Genomic DNA, 18,301 nt, shown 5'->3' on the forward strand with positions numbered 1-18,301 from the left:
ACGTACCTCTTTTGGGGGGATCTATTACATATATCTCTAAGCAATCTATACTATCAATATCTCTGCAATTTTTAAAGTTTGATAAAATATTTCATTCATCCATTCTCCTGCGACAAGCTCTTCCTTAAAACTTAGCAGTCCTAAAAAGGGCTCTCCTTCACTCAGAGAGTGAAGACAGGTAAAAGTCCAGTCCCGTGGCCTCTCACAGAATCAGAAACAGCCCTAATGTGACCTTGGTGTTTTCCCAAGAGTACAGACAGCACAAAAACAGGCTTAGCCTCATGATACTTAAAACAGTTTGAACTTGAGTTTATACATGAAGTTTCCAAGAGAGTGAATTAAAAACTGAAAATTACCATTTTAAAAATAATTCATTCTACTTAAGGAAAAATAATTTGTTTTATTGTATAAATGACAATTTCAACAAGAGTATAAATTAGGTACAATTATATAAACTGGAAGATAGGGTGTGTGCATGCTCAGCTGTATCCCACTCTTTGGGACCCTATGGACTGTAGCCCACCAAGCTCCTCTGTCCATGGAACTTTCAAGCAAGAATACTGGAGCAGGTTGCCATTTCCTACTCCAGGAGAACTTCCTGACCCAGGGATTGAACCTGCATCTCCTGAGTCTCCTGCATTGGCATTGGCAGGCAGGTTCTTTACCACTGAGCCACCTAGGAATCCTGGAAGATAGGGTATTTACATTCAAACATCATTCTAGTAATGGGCAATTTAAATACATTTGATATAATAAAAATTGCTACATTTTTGCATCATAAAAAAGCAAAGACAGGAATTATTCCTGCCCACCGAGTAACTCACAAAGATTTGCATAACAATTTCCACAAACTGATCTCAGAAGCAGAGCATCGTTTCATTATCAAAGAGAACAAACTGTGAAATATTACAAACTGTGCTTCATATGATACTGTCTCAAGCAATCTGTATAAGAAATAACATCAAGATTCATAATTGCACAAATCTGAAAGATCTTACATTTTCCCTGACAAATTACACTGCTATCGTAACTCACAAAGAAGTATTTGTAGTATTTTATGAACTGTTTACTCTCCTGGATTGCAAATTGTTTAGCTAACTTATACAAACTTTTTGGCTGCAAATCTTCAATGTCATAGGCCTGGGTCAGGTTATACTCCACCTTCCAATTGGATTCTCCCTTTAGATTAGCATCTGTCAGGTTCAAGTAATACTGCAGCATATCCTATAGTTAAAAAATAGTTAAGAAGAGTAATGAAGTCTGGTTCATATTTTGGCATATAACATACCACATAGCAAGTAGAGTTCTTATTAGGATTTATGTGACCTTCTTAATTTTAAAGTGTAGTCATTTTAAAAACTGACAATTGCTTTTAAGGAAAGAGTCCCGACAGAAAAATCTATATTGTTTTGTTCATGTAAAATATAATGAAAGAACATAATAGAAAATAATCCAACTATACAGAGAGATATACAGAATAAAAAGCCTTCAGTTCAGACACCTCAGAAGTAACCACTGCTAACAACTGTCTATAATCAGTTATGTGCAGCAGGTGGCTTGTACAAGCCCACAAATGCCAACTGTCAAATTTTCAGGAAACTTGCAAGTTAGTTTATATCATTATGGCAGCTTGAAACTGGCCATTTTGGGAGTATTTATGCCATGGAAATTGGCACACTCTACAAAATAAAGCACCATCCACACCCCAGTGAGCCAGCTGTTAAATGTTTACCAGCACTCCGGTGTATGTGTGCTGTTCCAGACTGTATGTACAAAAGAAATATAGGTATTTAATTTCTTTTTACTATCTTTTTTATTTCTTCATAAAATGAAATCAAACTATTTTGCATTTTAAAAAATGATATAGTATTATAGCAAGTTCATCTTTCTATGTCAATGTACACACATACACATGAATTTCAGATCTAAAAACAGGCAACTAATAGTTGTAAAGAATTTCTTTTGGACTGTTCTTATCAGTCAATTGTTGTATTATCTTTCTTAATTTAATGCTTATGGATTAAAGCCAGATTTCTCCTGCACTATTGTTTTTTGTAAAAACATGCTCCAGGGAATAATAGAACTATTGCTGACTAAATTTACCTAGAAGAAAAATACAGTTACATCAGTAGAGACTTTAACTGAGAAATTCTTTTCAAATTACATATGTGTTGAAAGGGACAGTATTCATAAACTAAATGCCTACCCTTTTGAAGCTGAATTGATATAAAAGTTTGCTGACATTCAAAACACAAAAAAGAAGACATCTTGAGATTTCAACATAAAGTACAACTTACAGTAGCTGTGTTGAAAACATTCAACTAAACTGACGAAAACTACACAGACATGCAAAAATATGAAGTCAATTCTAAAAGTCACAGCAACTTACCAATAATTTGTAATCACGAGGATCATACTGAAATAGTCTGATACCAGGGTTGTTGGTCAGTTTCTCTAAAACACTTCGCACTGGAGTTACAGCAGGAGCCACGAACAAAGAATTTACTGGATTTCCTGGACAAAGCATATGTACATAAATATATGTATTTTTAACAGCTGGGCTTAATAATATTAAAAATACAAAAAGTTTCAGATTAAGAAGTTAACAGTCATAACAGTCAAATAATGCATGATGCTTGATGGATCCTGATTTGAAACAACAGTAAAGAGACACTTTTAAGAAAATAGGGAAAGTTTTATTATGAAGAGATTAAAAGAATTATTGTTGGTTCTGTTAGTTAAGCTAATGGAATTATGATTATGTTGTTATCCAAATATTTTAGCAATGTGTGAAGCACGCAGTGTTGAAATACATTTAATGTTTGACATTTACTTTCAAATACCTCAAAAAAAATTATTGGTAAAACAAATCTTGATAGGTATTTGAATATAAGTGATAGTACACACTATATAAGTGATAGCAGAGGTTCTCTCTGCTTTTATATATGTTTGAAATTTTTTATAATAAAAATATCCAACTTATTACAAGTACACACACATGAAAAATACAAAGCTAGTTTTTGTACTCTACCTATGACAATATTCCAATAATTACATAATAAGAATTTGATTAAAGTGTCACCATGTTTTATATCTATTATAGAACTAAATCTCTGAGTATAAAAGCTATCAAAGGCTGAAAAATGGTCATTTTTACCAAGCCCAGTCATCCTAGATGAAAAAGGCAAAACATTTTTAAAATGTTCTCCAATTACTGAAATATATATATATATATATATATATTGATTTTTATCCTGGCTGACCACTAAAAAATCAAAACTTTTATTTTGTTAACTCTCAGTTTTCCACTCTCATACAGAAATTAACTTTAAGACTAAATAATCATTGTCTTATTTAATGCAACTGCTCCTTCTGGCTTCTTTTTTTAATGCTGAGTAGATGACCATGTTGGTAACCACTTAAAAGTTAAGAGCTTAATGTATTTTACTTTAAACCACAGTAAACTGTGCTCTGCTCTTTAAATTCTAAGGAAAACTAATCATAGCAAAAGAAACTTGAGGACTTCCCTGGTGGCCCAGCGGTTAAGGATCCACCCACCTGCAAACACAAGGGACACGGGTTCGATCTCTGGTCCAGGAAGATCCCACATGCTGTGGGATGACTAAGCCTGTGTGCCATAACTGCTGAAGCCCGCACACCCCAGGGCCTGTCCTCCCAACAAGAGAAGCCACAGCAACGAGCAGCAGGCACACCGCTGGAGAGTGGCCCCCGCTATCCACGACGAGAGAAAGCCCGCAGGCAGCAACACTCAGTGTGGTCAAAATAAAAATTTTTTTAAAAGTATGGCAAAAACCACCACAATACTGTAATTAGCCTCCAATTAAAAATAAATGAATTAAAAAAAGAAAAAAGAAAGAAAAACTTGAGTCTCACAGGTAGAACAAAAGCAGTGCTTCTCTAAACTTTCAGACCTAAAAGAACATTTGAGTGAGCTGAAGGTTTCAGAGGCTTTCGGGTCAACAGCGATCAAATGGTGATGGCTTTGGGAAGTTAATAAGAAGTCCAGCAGTTGGACTAGATATAGTCCTACACACTATAGGACTATATATATACTCATTGAAGGTAAGTGAGAAAAAGCTAGTGCTGGCAAGTAGATTTAATAAACTTTAAATTTACTGGATCAGTAAAAGTTAATATTCACTATTTTGCATAGCAAAATACATACAAATAGAACATTGTATTACCTTTTTTATCTGAAAGAACCATAATACTATCTCTGTGAGTATGTCCATAAAATTGTCCTGCAATGATGTCACTGTATTTTCTAAAAATGTCTATCAGTCTCTCATTATGGTATTTTCTCATGGCTGTGATGTCCCTTGCAAAAGGCAGATACCCCACTGGAACATGAGCTATGATGTACACCTGGAGAGAGAAACACAAAGAGGACTGATGGGACTCTTTCTGCACATTTATCATAACAAAAAGACATTTAGATACCCAAGATTGAAAGTACATTAATTAAATTTTAGAAAACAAATATACCATCTCTCCTACTCATTTATCAAAAGGAGAAATTATGAAACTATTAATGGTCTTAAATTTATACTTGTCTATTTAAACTGCATGGTTTATGATATAATAGTCTTCCCAGGTGGCGCTAGTGGTAAAGAACCCACCTGCCAGTGTAGGAGACATGAGAGATGTGGGTTTGATCCCTGAGTTGGGAAGATTCCCCTGGACATTATGATATTAGGTAACTCTGACCACGCTGCAGTTCGTGGGGTCACAAAGAGTTGGACATGACTGAGTGACTGAACTGAACTGAACTGTGACCTTGCTCAAAAGTAATTTTTAATATCTATCAAGCCTTAGAGCATAATAAAACAAAACTAGCATCAACAACAGAGCAAATCATACACTGTTTCATACAAGAACATCTTTAAGTTTTAATACTTTTATTAATACCTGACCCCTTGCAAGTCTAATAAATTCACAAGTGTAACACTCTGTTCATCCCCAGTGATGTTGGTCTATGGCATCTACCTTCTCTTTATTTTGCTGAGAGATGTTCAGTGTATTTTCTAGCCATTCAAATTGATTTGCTGGATCAGTTTGATTTAGGGTCATGGAATTTGGGCCATAGTATAAGTTTGTGTTGAGACTGATGAGCCGAAGTTTTGGATTATTTGAAACTTTCTGTGTATAAAAGCCACCTATAAAAACAAATTTTGAACACATTCTATTAATAAAATAATACACAGATACATAGACACTGTGAAAGCAAAAATCTTAATTAAGGTTTACAATCCATTTCGGAAGGTTATACTTATTTCTCATTGCTTTGTTTGCACTTAAATAGGCTTATCATTGGATAAGAATCAGATTTAACAAACACTTACTGAAAACCTACTCTGTGTCAAGTCCAGTGTTGCTACTTCCACATACTGAGGTCACAACAGTTGTGTTTAATATTCTTATGAAAAGATAACTAGGCAATGAGGTATTGATTTTTATCAAGGAAAGATTAAGAAATCAACGTCTACTTTCGTATGTTTGGGGACTTACGGTAAGAGATACTATGAAATCTAAAATCTAAAGAATGAGAACACACGTGGATCTTGCCAGAGAACACTGAAGAAGCCATAGCAGATAAATCAGAGCTGCTAGACTCTCAGGTGAGATGGGGCTTAAGCGCATAACCCCACTCACACCTGTGAACCAGTGGTGAGAACACCGCCGTCACGGCGCTTTCAGAGTGAGCCACTGGGACCTCGGCCCACTCGCCATCCATGCTGCTCCTCGGCTTTCAAACATGCTCAGGCCTCTAGGAGAACTGGGCACAGAGACTCTTCAGAACTGGCACACCCAAGCAAACACTAAATATCTCAGTCTAAACAGTATTAACTGAATAAAAACAGAGACAAAACAAAGCTGAGGAAATCTCTCAATTACCTTTCTTTAAAGTAGTAACAGCTTCTTCAGTCAGCCATGGTTTCCAGAGGCTTGCTACTGCATTGTACACTTTGCTGGTGACTACGGGCAGCTGATCCTGGCCACAAACAATATAATCCAACATTGAAACTCTGAAGATACATGGATGAATTAATTTAAACACGATTTGAGCGATTACTACTATCAGAGGCAGCTGGAGATGCAGGAATACTAGATATACTTAATTTTTCAAGGAATTTATGGCTTTGTTGGGGAGATGGAGGACAAAATGCAACCAGTCATCTATAAGACAACATGCTAGGAACCATGGCAAGGATCCTGTGAGTGGAGAAACAAGAATAATCAAGGCTGGCCTAGAGAGTCAGAAGGGAGAGTGAGCAGAGCATTTGAACCAGGCCTTGAAGAATGATTTCATCAGGTTGACAAGAAAGGGAATCAAAAGCAAAAACAATGGCCCAGACACCAACACGGTGATGCATACAGAAAAAAGCCCTTGTTCTGGCATAACTGGAGTACAAAATGGATGTGGGAGTGTGCTCACTAGACACTGGAGGCAAGTTTGCCCCTGAAAACCTAAGTTCTGGTGTAGCATGCCCGGGAAGTGGAGAAAACGTCATGATTTCAGAATTAAACAAAGTCCTCTGAAATGTGAACACTAGTATAAAGCATTTTAACTTCTTGAAAGAAGACTTATAACCACATGTTTCTGATTTGAAGTCTCTTTATGTCAACCCTGAATATTCATTGGAAAGACTGATGCTGAAGCTGAAGCTCTAATACTTTGGCCACCTGATGCGAAGAGCCGACTCACTGGAAAAGACCCTGATGCTGCGAAAGATTGAAGCCAAAACGAGAAGAGGGTGGTAGAGAATGAGATAAATAGCATCACCGACTCAATGGGATGAATTTGAGCTAACTCTGGGAGATAGTGAAGGACAGGGAAGCCTGGCGTGCTGCAGTCCATGGGGTTGCAAAGAGTCAGACACGGCTTAGTGACTAAACAACAACAATTCCTTATGTCAGCCTAAATCATATCATTTTGATTTTCTAAATATTATATCTGTAATATACAGTATTTTTATCATCCTACTTTATCATATCATTATTAAAGAACCCTTATGGTGATGTAAGCTCTAGACAAGAAAAATAAAGCTTCAAGAAAATAGATACTGAATAAAAACCCAGAAATCATTTGGGAAATTGAGTGATTATTTCTATTTCCTTTTCAAAAAATTATACTAAAAAACTGAAGCCATAGTCTTCACTTTGTTCATTTCCCTCTGAATATTGGTGACCTAGACCTATTTCTTAAAGGAGTTTCACTGACATCATTAATTAAAATGCTTTACCCTTTTAAAAATGACATTCAAGTTACATTAGTTCCTAATACATATGCCTAATACATGATTAAAATATAAATATATTCAGGGCAAGTTATAAGTAAATGACTTCTTTTAACTGAAACTAATTATTCAAAGTATATTTTCAGTTTGTGTCAGAGATCAGAGTGATCTGTCTGAAAGTTACACAGTGGCTTTGCCCAATCTAAATCCTAATCAAACATTGGTAAGCATCATCATCATAAAAAAACCTAACATTTTCGCCATTTTTTTACTTCAGGATGGATACCAAGATACTGGTATAGTCATGTAGAAACAAAATTATATAAACATTACCCTAGACTTTTCTCTCTACTTTAAACATGAGAAATATGAGCACCAGAGGTAAGTGATTTATTCAGGGAGAGCGTGTCAGTTCTAGAGCTAGGTCTAAATTCCAGGTCTTTCTACCGTCACTCTGATATCCAATTATCTATTGCAGAATGGGAAGTGGCGTCATCCAAGTTTGGTGGCACCAGCTCTGCCAGTGTAGGAGTACACGAGGATGCTGATCTGGACTGCTTCCTGGAGTGGCAATGGGAAGAAATCCTTGGGCTCTCCATATGAATATCTACTTCTGACATAATGGGTGGGAACTTGTATCTGTATGTTTATATAGCTATGTTTATATGCATGTCTATGGGAGAAATAACACATTCAATTTATCTGTTACTAACATTCACCAGAATTTGATCTCAGATATGAGTAGCCTCTAGGTGAATCTGTTGTGGGGCTTTTGTGTTACATCTGACATTCCTGAAACTGGGGTGGAAGGAAAGATGGCAGAATAGTAGAAAGAAGATTTTCAGACACAAGATCACAAGCTAGAAAGAGGAAACCATTAACTGTTTAAGGTATAAAGGCTGCCCACTTTATCCTAGTTGTACATGTAATAGGATATATTTTAGACTTGCATAACACCTATATCTTTGAATTGTTATAAGATTTGACTTCACAAAAAGAAGGCAGAGATAAAAGCAAAATGAAACCAATCCTCAGAGGAGTTAGGAAACACGTGTCCCGTGTCACTGCTTCATGCTACAAAACCACCACCCCACTGACTGAGGGCTTTTAAGGGGCCAGGTAGGAAACTATGCCCTTTCCACCGAGCATCATAAAAACTTTGCAAGGTAAGTATTACCGCTGTTGTTTACAAGTGATCAGGGATAATTACATGCATTACTCAAGTTGCTCAGCTATTAGAAGCAGGACAGGTTTTTAAATTCTAATGGATGTGACACTAAACCCCACAGGTTTCCCATTACAGTAGTCTGTCTGTTAAGCTTATAAACAATCTAAAGCTCATAAACAACGTGTGTAACCTCTGATTCCTGGAGATTGCCCACCTCCAACCCTCTGCTGTGTGGTCTCACATGCAACAGTAACCAAAACTGACCACTAGTTGAGAGGCTGACTGTCACCAAGACTCTCATATCATTCATCTCAAGACTGGAGGCCAGACCCAGGAAGTCACCTAAACTTAAGCTCGTCCTAAAGTGCAACTTGCAAAGTCACAGTATTTAGATTAATTAACTAATATAATCAAGACCCTCATTAAGCAATCTTTTGACATGAGATGGAAAAGATATTCTAAACACAAAGCAAAACGTAGACAAAGAAAGGCATGAAAGTAAACATTATGTTCAGGAAATGCTGATAGTCCGGCAAGAGCAAAGACCTGTGAAAGGATGTTTGTTTAACTGAACACAAAAGATACAGGATGTGGGCTCTGCCACTAAGGGACTGAGCACGTAAACAAGCGACTTAACTGTTCTGGGCCTCAGTTTCCTCATTTATAAACTGAACAGTTGATCTAGACTAAGCGTCAGCAAACTTTTTCTGCTGCTGCTGTTGTTGCTGCTAAGTCACTTCAGTCGTGTCCGACTCTGCGACCCCATAGACGGCAGCCCACCAGGCCCCCGTCCCTGGGATTCTCCAGGCAAGAACACTGGAGTGGTTGCCATTGCCTTCTCCAATGCATGAAAGTGAAAAGTGAAAGTGAAGTCACTCAGTTGTGTTCAACTCTTCGCGACCCCAAGGACTGCCGCCTACCAGGCTCCTCCATCCATGGGATTTTCCAGGCAAAAATACTAGAGTGGGTTGCCACTGCCTTCTCCAAACTTTTTCTATGCAGGGTCATATAATAGTACTTTAGGCTTCAGGGTCATATAGTCAATATGGTAACTATTCTCTGCTGTTACAGTATACAAGCAACCACAGGTAAAACAGAAAGAACAGCCAGGGCTGTGTTCCAATAAAACTTTTATTTACAAAATCAACTGTCAGGCCACATCTGGACTGGTTTGTCAAGTCCTGCAATAATCTCTAAATCTGAACAAATGTAGGATTCTGCACTGCTATAGCAGATCTCTGTTACTGGAACTGCTATCCAACAGTTATGCACAGGCTGTTTAATAAAACAGCCACTCTAATTAATAGAGGTTGAAGCCTAGGTTGTATCAGACATTAAAAATATTCTGAACATACTCTCCGCCTTGAATTATATTTTGAACATGGACTTCCCTTCTTGGTTCTTATAATAATTCTCTATGCTTTTGTTTTTAATCACAATCCAGCTTAGATCAGAGTATGAGCAGCTTAGTATGCCTAATAGAAATTCTAAAACATGTGAACATTTGTCAACAATAACCTTTTTAGGCTAGCCTGAACATGGAAATTAAAATGAACAAAATAATTCAAAAAAAAAAAAAAAAAACAACTGAGGAAGAAGAAGAAGGAAATCACAAATTAATAACCCATGAACTAAGTAATCTGCTTCCAAAACCCCACTACGGGCATAACTTTTTATGAACTATTAAGAGTCAGTTTTAAGTCCCCAAACCATGTGTCTTGCCTTCCTTGATGGTTAGTGTTAAGAGCACATTCTACCTCCACATGCCCTCCCCCGCCCATGCTCTATCAACCAGTTAGTTGCAAAACTTTGACACTACTGATAGGAAAAATCCTTCAAGCATTTCCAGAAGTTGTGGTCAAATTTACCTGTGGCCAATAGTCATGATTACCCAGTGCAGGGAAAACCTGGAGATTTGGAAAGAGACGCTGGATAGTGGTTGTAATATTAGCAATCACATTTATGACTTTGTCTGTTGAGAGTTCAAGCACTGGAACATGAGGTGGGCTATCCCTGAAAAGAAGACAGAATAGTAGAAAACAAAATCAGTTTCTATAAAAAGTCACTAGACTCCTGTGTAAAGCTTTGCTGTATTGTCTGTCGAATTCTACCATAAATCAACAGATGATAAAGAGTTGATCAACTACTCTACACTTATTTTTGTTCCACTGAGAACCCTAAAGAAAAAGAAAACTTATGAAATACAAAAGATAAACTGAAAATGTCAGCCTATTTCACTGCCTGACTGAAGATTTATAAGAGGTAAAAATGCTTAGTAATTAAAAGCACAGACTCCAGGGCCAAAAGTGCCAGGTTTGCCCTCTTATAGCTGTGAGCACTTGGACAAGTTTCTTAGATGCTCAGTGCCTTAATTTTCTTATCTGTAAAATGGGAAGAATAATAACAATATCTATTGCGAAGATTGAACAAGTTACAATGTACCAGTTAAAATAAAGCCATGATCATTATTGTGGGTATAGGAAGTACAGACCTCTTCACTCTGTCATGATGAATAGAATTAGTTAATTACACCACCAGAAGATCATGTTTGTAAAATCACTATCATGGGTTAATTCCCATTTCTGACTTTTGTTTTTTGATTATTTAGTCAAGACTTATTATCACATTAATAAACATCTCAAGACAATGACACAAAAAGCTATTTATAAACTCATCTCTTAGTTAATATGGACATATTTCTAGAGGATATTTTCTAAATAAGTAAAACTGGGACTTTGAAAGTTTTTCTTATCCCTAATAACGCTGACTTATTTGATCTAGTATTTTTGAAGCCCCAATAATTCTTAAAATGTAAATTAATTTTCTTATGAAATTCAACATCCTAATGAAGCTTAGAACACTGTAGATATATACTAAGTAACTATATGATATTTATATAATCACTCACCCTGTCCATATCATAAAAGATACTTTTTGTCCTGAATTTTTAATAAAATCAAGTGCTGAAAAAATGAGGCGATAAGGAGAATCACACATTACATCTCCAAAAGGACCAGGATCTGAGGCTTTTGCACCTTTGGAGGAAGCACACACTTTCGTGTGGTCACCTGTGATGTGGTAAGTCGGATCTAAGTGGAAGTCCGTCACATGCCAAAACTGCCCTGTTGATGAGAAAACAAGTGGTGTTAAACCTACTTCTCGTTCGGAATTCCCATACAAATATTTACAGTAAGACGAAATAGGTGTTCCATCCTGCATAGAGGAAAGCCTTAGCAATTTAAATATCCATGTGCTGAGTAGCTCAGTAGTCCTGTCCAACTTTTTGTGAACCCAGGGACTACAGCCCTCTGGCTCGTCTGTCCATGAGATTTCTCAGGAAAGAATACTGGAGTGGATTTACACTTCCTTCTCCAGGGGATCTTCCCACCCCAGGGATCAAACCCATGTCACTTGCATCTCCTACATTGGCAGGTGAATTCTTTATTACTAGCGCCACCTGGGAAGCCCAAATATCCATATGCCCTGAAATTAAATACAGTCTTTCCCTGTGAGAAATACTGACTATAAAGATAGTACAAAGATTTTAGTAGAATTCACTATTTGCACACAACAAAATTGATGAAATCAGCGACAGTGTGACTACTTGACAATGACTACATAACAAACATAAGTTTGCATAGTGATATACATGGAAACCCCTTTCTGGGAAGTCAATAATAATCCCATACATTGTATCTTAATAGCATATCTTCTTCCTTATAGAATTTAATGTTTTAGAAATTATTTTCTTCTTGTAGAAAAATGGACATAAATATATGATGTGTTTCGTTAGGGTTACACAGTGAAGAGATTACAGATATATGTGTGTATATTAGTCGCCCAGTCCTGTCTGACTCTTTGCCACCCCATGGACTGTAGCCCGCCAGGCTCCTCTGTCCATGGAATTCTCCAGGCAAGAATATGGAAATGGGTAGCCATTGCCTTCTCTAGGGGATCTTCCTAACCCAGGTATCTGCATCACAGGCAGATTCTTTACTGTCTGAGCCACCACAGAAGAGATTGCAGAACTTGTAACTAATAAATCTTACTCCTAATTTCACATAAAACCTTGCCTCTCAACATGAATGAAAAATGAGTGTGTAATCTAGCTTTCAGCCAAAAATAGCCATTGATAGAGGTTCTCAAAAGCAATTTAATAGAGGAACATCTTCTATTATACACTGTCTAAAATGTTAATAATATTATGGGAAGCATTTTTTAAAGAAGATGCTTCCATTTGGGTTTTCAGAGAGAAGTCCAGGAACCATCTGATAGCACCCTTGCTTGGAAATCATCTTGACAAAGATTCTTTCACTGAAGGAAACACTAGTACTAATAAGCATAGTAGTAGCTCTCTTTATTAAATATTCACCATATGCTAGATATTGTGGAAACAATTAAAATACACTATGTGATTTCATTCTCAAAACGACTTCTTAAGCAGGAATCCCTGTTCCTAATTTAGAGTTGAGAAATTAACACTGCGTCAATTAGAAAATTTGCTCTAGTATATACAGCTTAAGAAACAGGAGTGCCAAAATCTGAACTCCCGTTTTGAAAGACCCTCAAGTTTGCTTATAATTGATTTACATATATCTTCAATGATTTTGCTGCTTTTTTATATACGACCAAAAAATTGTTTTAATATTGAGACCTTTTCACACTTTGAATTTTTAGCTTAATCTGATAATGACTAATTTACAATAGGAAACACATCAGAAGTGACAGAGTAGCACATACCACACCAGAAACATGGAAAAAATGAGCAGAATACAAAGTTTTAAATATACAAATAATAAAAAGCTAAGTTTGCACCTGAGCAAATACTTGAATAAAATCCAAAGCTGGATAATAAAGTAGAAAATCGAAAGTAATTGATTTAATGTGGAGAAGGCATATTATATATATTTAGGATGTTGTTTCTCCACGATGTTGTTACAATAGCACATTTTAAGCCCACAGCTAAGAAGTAGTAGACAAAAAAATCCAGAACAAAGTAGTCATCAAATAGTCTTCATGGTCAATTACTTGGTATTCAGTCTTCATCTGAAAACTTTTGCCATGAGTAATTTATTTTATTCCATAATGCAGAAAGTACTCCAACTTTTTTCCAGCTTGGACCTACTTTACCCAGCACATAAAGTGGACTGGCAGATAACTCAGAATTATCCTGGACACAGCTGCTCCTTGGGCTATAAGTAAACACTACATCTCAATTTTATGTAAATAGATATATTATTCAAAGAATGTTAATGTGTGTAGTGAACTTACAAGCAGCAAAGTATAGTGTTATGGTTAAGAATGGGGGCTCCACAGACTTCCCTGGCAGTCCAGTGGTTAAAACTATGTGCTCCCAAAGCAGGGGGCATGGGTTCAAGTCCTGGTTAGGGAACAAAAATCCCACATGCCCTGCCACACAGCCAAAATAAATAAATAATTTTTAAAATAAATATTAAAAAAGAATAGGGGCTCCAGAGTTAGACTGCCTGACTTCAAATCCAAGCTCTTCTTCCCAATCTAGTTGTATGATCTCGGCCTGTTTCATCTGTAAAATGGAAATAATATTATTGTCCACTGAATGAGGGTTAAGTGACTTAGTAGAAGTAAAGGCCTGTCATTTGGTAAGCTCAGCATTATATTGTTATTCATTTGTAATGTCAAGTTTGCATTTGACACTGAATTTCCTAATTTCCAAGTAGTGGAAATGTATTGAGTACTTACTTTAGTACTGTTTCTTATGCTTTACATGTATTTATTGACCATTATTTTCATTTTACAGATAAGTCCAAATCACATATGTCATATGCAACAAAACTAAGACAGTAATTCCGGAAATCTGATTCCAGAGTTGACATTGTTCTTAACAACTGCACACAGTGCCTCACTGTGTTAGTTCACATGAAAAAGTCCTTTCAGAATAAAAAAGTCCTTCCATCTCACTTGCCTCATACAAAATAGATAACAACATACCTACAAGAAATACTGTGTCAAGTAAGGGACATGAAATTACTAATACATTAAATTTTTCTAAATAAAATTTTTGTAAAACAAACCTGGAAACACATTGAAGACATTCATCTGATGTAACCTATTACCTGGATTTATACATCCCCAGCATCTAGAATAAGTCTGATCTATGGTAGATCCCCAATTAAACATTCTTTAATTAGGCACAGAAAGAGTCAGGATTTCCTCAAGATCACATGGTGACTCAGTAATGAAAGCTGAAATGGAACCAGTCTCTCCAGACTTGCAGTCTGGAACTCTTCCCACTACCATTGCACTGCTAGATGGCTAAGTAAGGGGTAATTATTTAGATGCACTGAAGGGTGTCTTTAAATAGAAGCCAAGAATGGAGCCCTGACAGGTTCTTAACCCAGGATTTATCAATAATAAACATCTAGAGACCTCACCTCCCGCCTCTAATGAAATTTATACAAAATACTGTTTATGTGTGTGTGTGTCCAAGGCTATAGACCTGGCCTGTGGCAGAGCCCACACTTCAAGCCAAATTCTCCAGTTCATAGTCCAACATGCTTTTTACTACTCAATTATCACATCTTGTTTGGCAAATAGGGAAATCTCACATGTCTCAGTGGTAAAGAATCCACCTGCAGTGCAGGTGACACAGGTTCGATTCCTGGGTCAGGAAGATCTCTGGAGAAGGAAATAGCAACCCATTCCAGTATTCTTGCCTGAAAAATCCCCTGGACAGAGGAGCCTGGCAGGATACACAGAGTCCATGAGGTCTCAGAGAGTCAAACATGACTTAGTGACTAAATCTTTAGAGTCTCACAAATGTGTATTGGGAGTTTGAACCCTGGTTCCCCCTCTCCCTCCCTCTTCCCCAGGCGACAACTCTGAGTAGCTTCCTTACAGAAACAGGGAGCTGTGGAGATTCACCAGACCACAGAAATCTGTCATGGAGGCCTTCAGCAATCAGACCCTTAAAACCAAAAGGTGAATTTGCCAAGGACTGGCCTCCGGCAATCTAGGACGTTTTATCACAGAATCCTAAACAGCCACATAATTGAAGAAAAACAGCTTTACTGAAAGCAGAAATCAGCATATGCAAGTATTTGGGGACAATTTTTTGTTACGACTGACAGTTGGGAAACCAGACTGACAGTTCTAGCTTTCAAATGAGTCATGAGCAGCTGAGTCATGAGGACTTGGCTCTTGGACAAATACAAGGCATGTGAAAAAGTAAAGTGAGAAAGATAAGCAGTCTCAGCAGTCAGCACTGCGCTGTTTCAGAGACAGCTATGCCCAAACCACAAAACATAAAAATAACTCCACCTTGCTCATTTCCCCCTCCTCTAGATGACAGAGCCACCATCACCACCTGTGTGCCGAGTCTGTGTCCGACTCTTTGTGACCCTATGAACTGCAGCCCATCACGCTCATAGGATTCTCCAGGCAAGAATATTGAAGAGGGTTGCCATGCCCTTCTCCATGGGATCTTCCCAACCCAAGGTTGAACTCATGTCTCCTACACTGGAAGGCCGATTTTCTACCACTGAGCCCCCTGGGAAGCCCAGATAACTGAGCAATTCTAATTGAAAATGTGTTAGGGAGGTGGGGATATCCTGACTGAAGGCTCATATGGCATCATAACATCTTCCATCCCACGTTTACCTATTCAGGACCAGTGGCTCTCAAATTCCAGCATCTACCAGAATCAGCTTGAGGATTTGCTACACGGATGGTTGGGGTTTCGTATCTAGTAGGGCTTGGGGGTGACTAAAAACTTGCACTTTTAACCTGTTTAGGTGATGCTGGTGCTCCTGGTCCCAGACCTCACTTTGAGAATCACTTCCGTCCAGGTACTGGGGTAGGCGTGGGGAATGAATAAAATTGACTGCCCTCAGAGAACCCAGGGGCGTCCAGGTAGAGTGAAATGAAGGCCCCGAGAGTTCTCACGTAGCCTAAGGAGTGGGGAGCGCGGTGCCTGCGACCGTGCTGTGGTTGGTAAAGTGGGACGAAAAGGCCACCAAACTTGGCGAGCAGGACGGAATGAACTCCGAGTCCCGGTGAAATGTACACAGCTGAGCGGCTGAAGTCCGGCAGCTCCCCCGCCCCACAAGGGCAGACTCGGGGCCCCTGGGAATGCGGGACATCCAGCCCACAGGTTCTTTTTTCCCTCGAGACACCCAATGTTTCCCTCCTTTTGCCCGGGAGCAAAACACATCTGGAGACAAAGTGAAAACAACTGCAGGAGCAGCGCCCCTGCAGCGCCCCCGCGGTTACCGGCCAGTCCCGATCTCCCCGCCGAGCCGAGCGGGCACTCCGGTGCCTCCGTCACCTCGCCCTCCCCGCGTCCCGCAGCGGGAGGCACAGCCCCGCGTCCCGGGCGCCCGGCGGGAGCGCCCCGCGGCGCCCACTCACTGCGCCCGGCTTCGCGCATGCGCTTTGGCCGCGGCTCCCGGGCAGCTCCAGAGACGCAAAGGATACCGACGACTCACCCACCGCGGGACCAGCGCCAGCGGGAGCCAGAGGCCGTCCGAGGCCCGGGCGGCAGTGCCAGGCGGCCAGCAGGCAACAGACAAGCGCCCCCAGCCGCGCCATGGCGAGTTGCAGCCACGGGTCTGGAAGACTTGCTGTCCGGACCTTGGGACCCGGGGGAATCGGGGAGGCGGTGGAAGACCTCTGCGGTTGTTAACGCCCAGCGGTCACGTGCTAGATTCCGATTCCTCAACGAGTAGGTTCTCTTGACCTTCAGCAGCCGTCTAGCGATTACCTGGTTTGTTGTTGTTTCTAAATCGGTGACAGGTCCTGGAAGGAATATGCTTGAGGCAACAGAGGCGCAGATCGGGTCCACGAAGTGCCCCTTGACCCTAAGTGCGTGGGGCTCCTCCTCAGAAGTGATACAGAGAACCTCCAAGTGTCTTGATTTGAACCAGGTCAGCAGAGCTTTCCAATACAGTGGATCTGAGTGTGGTCCCTGGAACAGCAGCCTCAGCACTAAATGGGAAGTCTAGTTACAAGTGAAAATTTCCCAATAGGCTTGCCCCATTGAGCCACAAACAGGACCTGGAGCCTAGTCTGTGTGTCCAAGCCCTCCACAAGATGCTAAAGTTGTGGTGACGTTTGAGAACCACTGCTCAGAAATACTGGGCTTCCCAGGTGGTACTTGTTGTTAGTCGTTGAGTCGTGCCCGACTCTTTGCGACCCCGTGGACTGTAGCCCACCCTTCAGTTGTCGTGCCCGACTCTTTGGGACCCCATGGACTGCAGCTCACCAGGCTCCTCTGACCGTGGGATTTTCCAGCCAAGGATACGGGAGTGGGTTGCCATTTTCCTTCTCCAGGGAATCTTCCTGACCCAGGGATCGAACCCCGATCTCCTGCACTGCAGGTAGATTCTTTACCGACTGAGCTACAAGGGAAGCATGCCAATGCAGGAGTTAAAGGAGAGCTCAGTTTGATCCCTGGGTGGAAAATATCCCTTGGAGGAAGGCATGGCAACTCACTCCAGTATTCTTGACTGGAGAGTCCCACGGACAGAGAAGCCTGGCAGGCTAGGGTCCATGGGGTCCCGAAATGCCAGACAGGACTAGAGTGACTTAGCACGCACACTAGGTTTCAGTTCTTTGTTTGTCTGGGGTTTTTTCTTTGCTTGCTTGGTTGTTTTTGCAGTTGAGTTAGAGCAATGTCTCAGAACTATGTTCTATGCATTTCAGAGATAACACGGAAATCATATGTAGAACTGGTAGATTTTATTCTTCAAGGAATTTTTGAAGATATTCAGTCTGACAAAGGAGCCAAGATTCTCAAACTTCCTTGGGTTCTGTGTTCCTTGTGATATCACTTAAGAGGATGCTGATCCCTTTAAGATAAAGGAGCATATAGTTTAAATTTATAGGATGTGGAATT

General features: G+C 39.5%; 1 protein-coding gene across 3 annotated transcripts; it reads right to left on the reverse strand.

Annotated features, from left to right (window-relative positions):
- Positions 1 to 380: 380 nt before the first annotated feature.
- Positions 381 to 17,261, reverse strand: SMPDL3A (sphingomyelin phosphodiesterase acid like 3A). 3 transcript variants are annotated; one of them, XM_065911388.1, is made up of 8 exons: positions 17,168 to 17,261; positions 11,336 to 11,549; positions 10,296 to 10,440; positions 5,917 to 6,013; positions 5,008 to 5,177; positions 4,206 to 4,386; positions 2,390 to 2,514; positions 381 to 1,224 (listed from the first exon to the last, which is right to left on the reverse strand). In XM_065911388.1, exons 2-8 carry the CDS (start codon positions 11,422 to 11,424, stop codon positions 907 to 909), a joined length of 1,125 nt encoding a protein of 374 aa, XP_065767460.1. In that variant the 5' UTR covers positions 11,425 to 11,549; positions 17,168 to 17,261; the 3' UTR covers positions 381 to 906. The 3 variants fall into 3 exon arrangements, with proteins under 3 accessions (XP_065767460.1, XP_065767459.1, XP_065767458.1); XM_065911387.1 differs by lacking the exon at positions 17,168 to 17,261 and adding an exon at positions 16,893 to 17,105; XM_065911386.1 differs by lacking the exon at positions 17,168 to 17,261 and adding an exon at positions 16,678 to 16,882.
- Positions 17,262 to 18,301: the final 1,040 nt, after the last annotated feature.

The sequence above is a fragment of the Muntiacus reevesi genome, chromosome 19 (genome assembly GCF_963930625.1).
Source record: "Muntiacus reevesi chromosome 19, mMunRee1.1, whole genome shotgun sequence".
Lineage (NCBI taxonomy): Eukaryota > Metazoa > Chordata > Mammalia > Artiodactyla > Cervidae > Muntiacus > Muntiacus reevesi.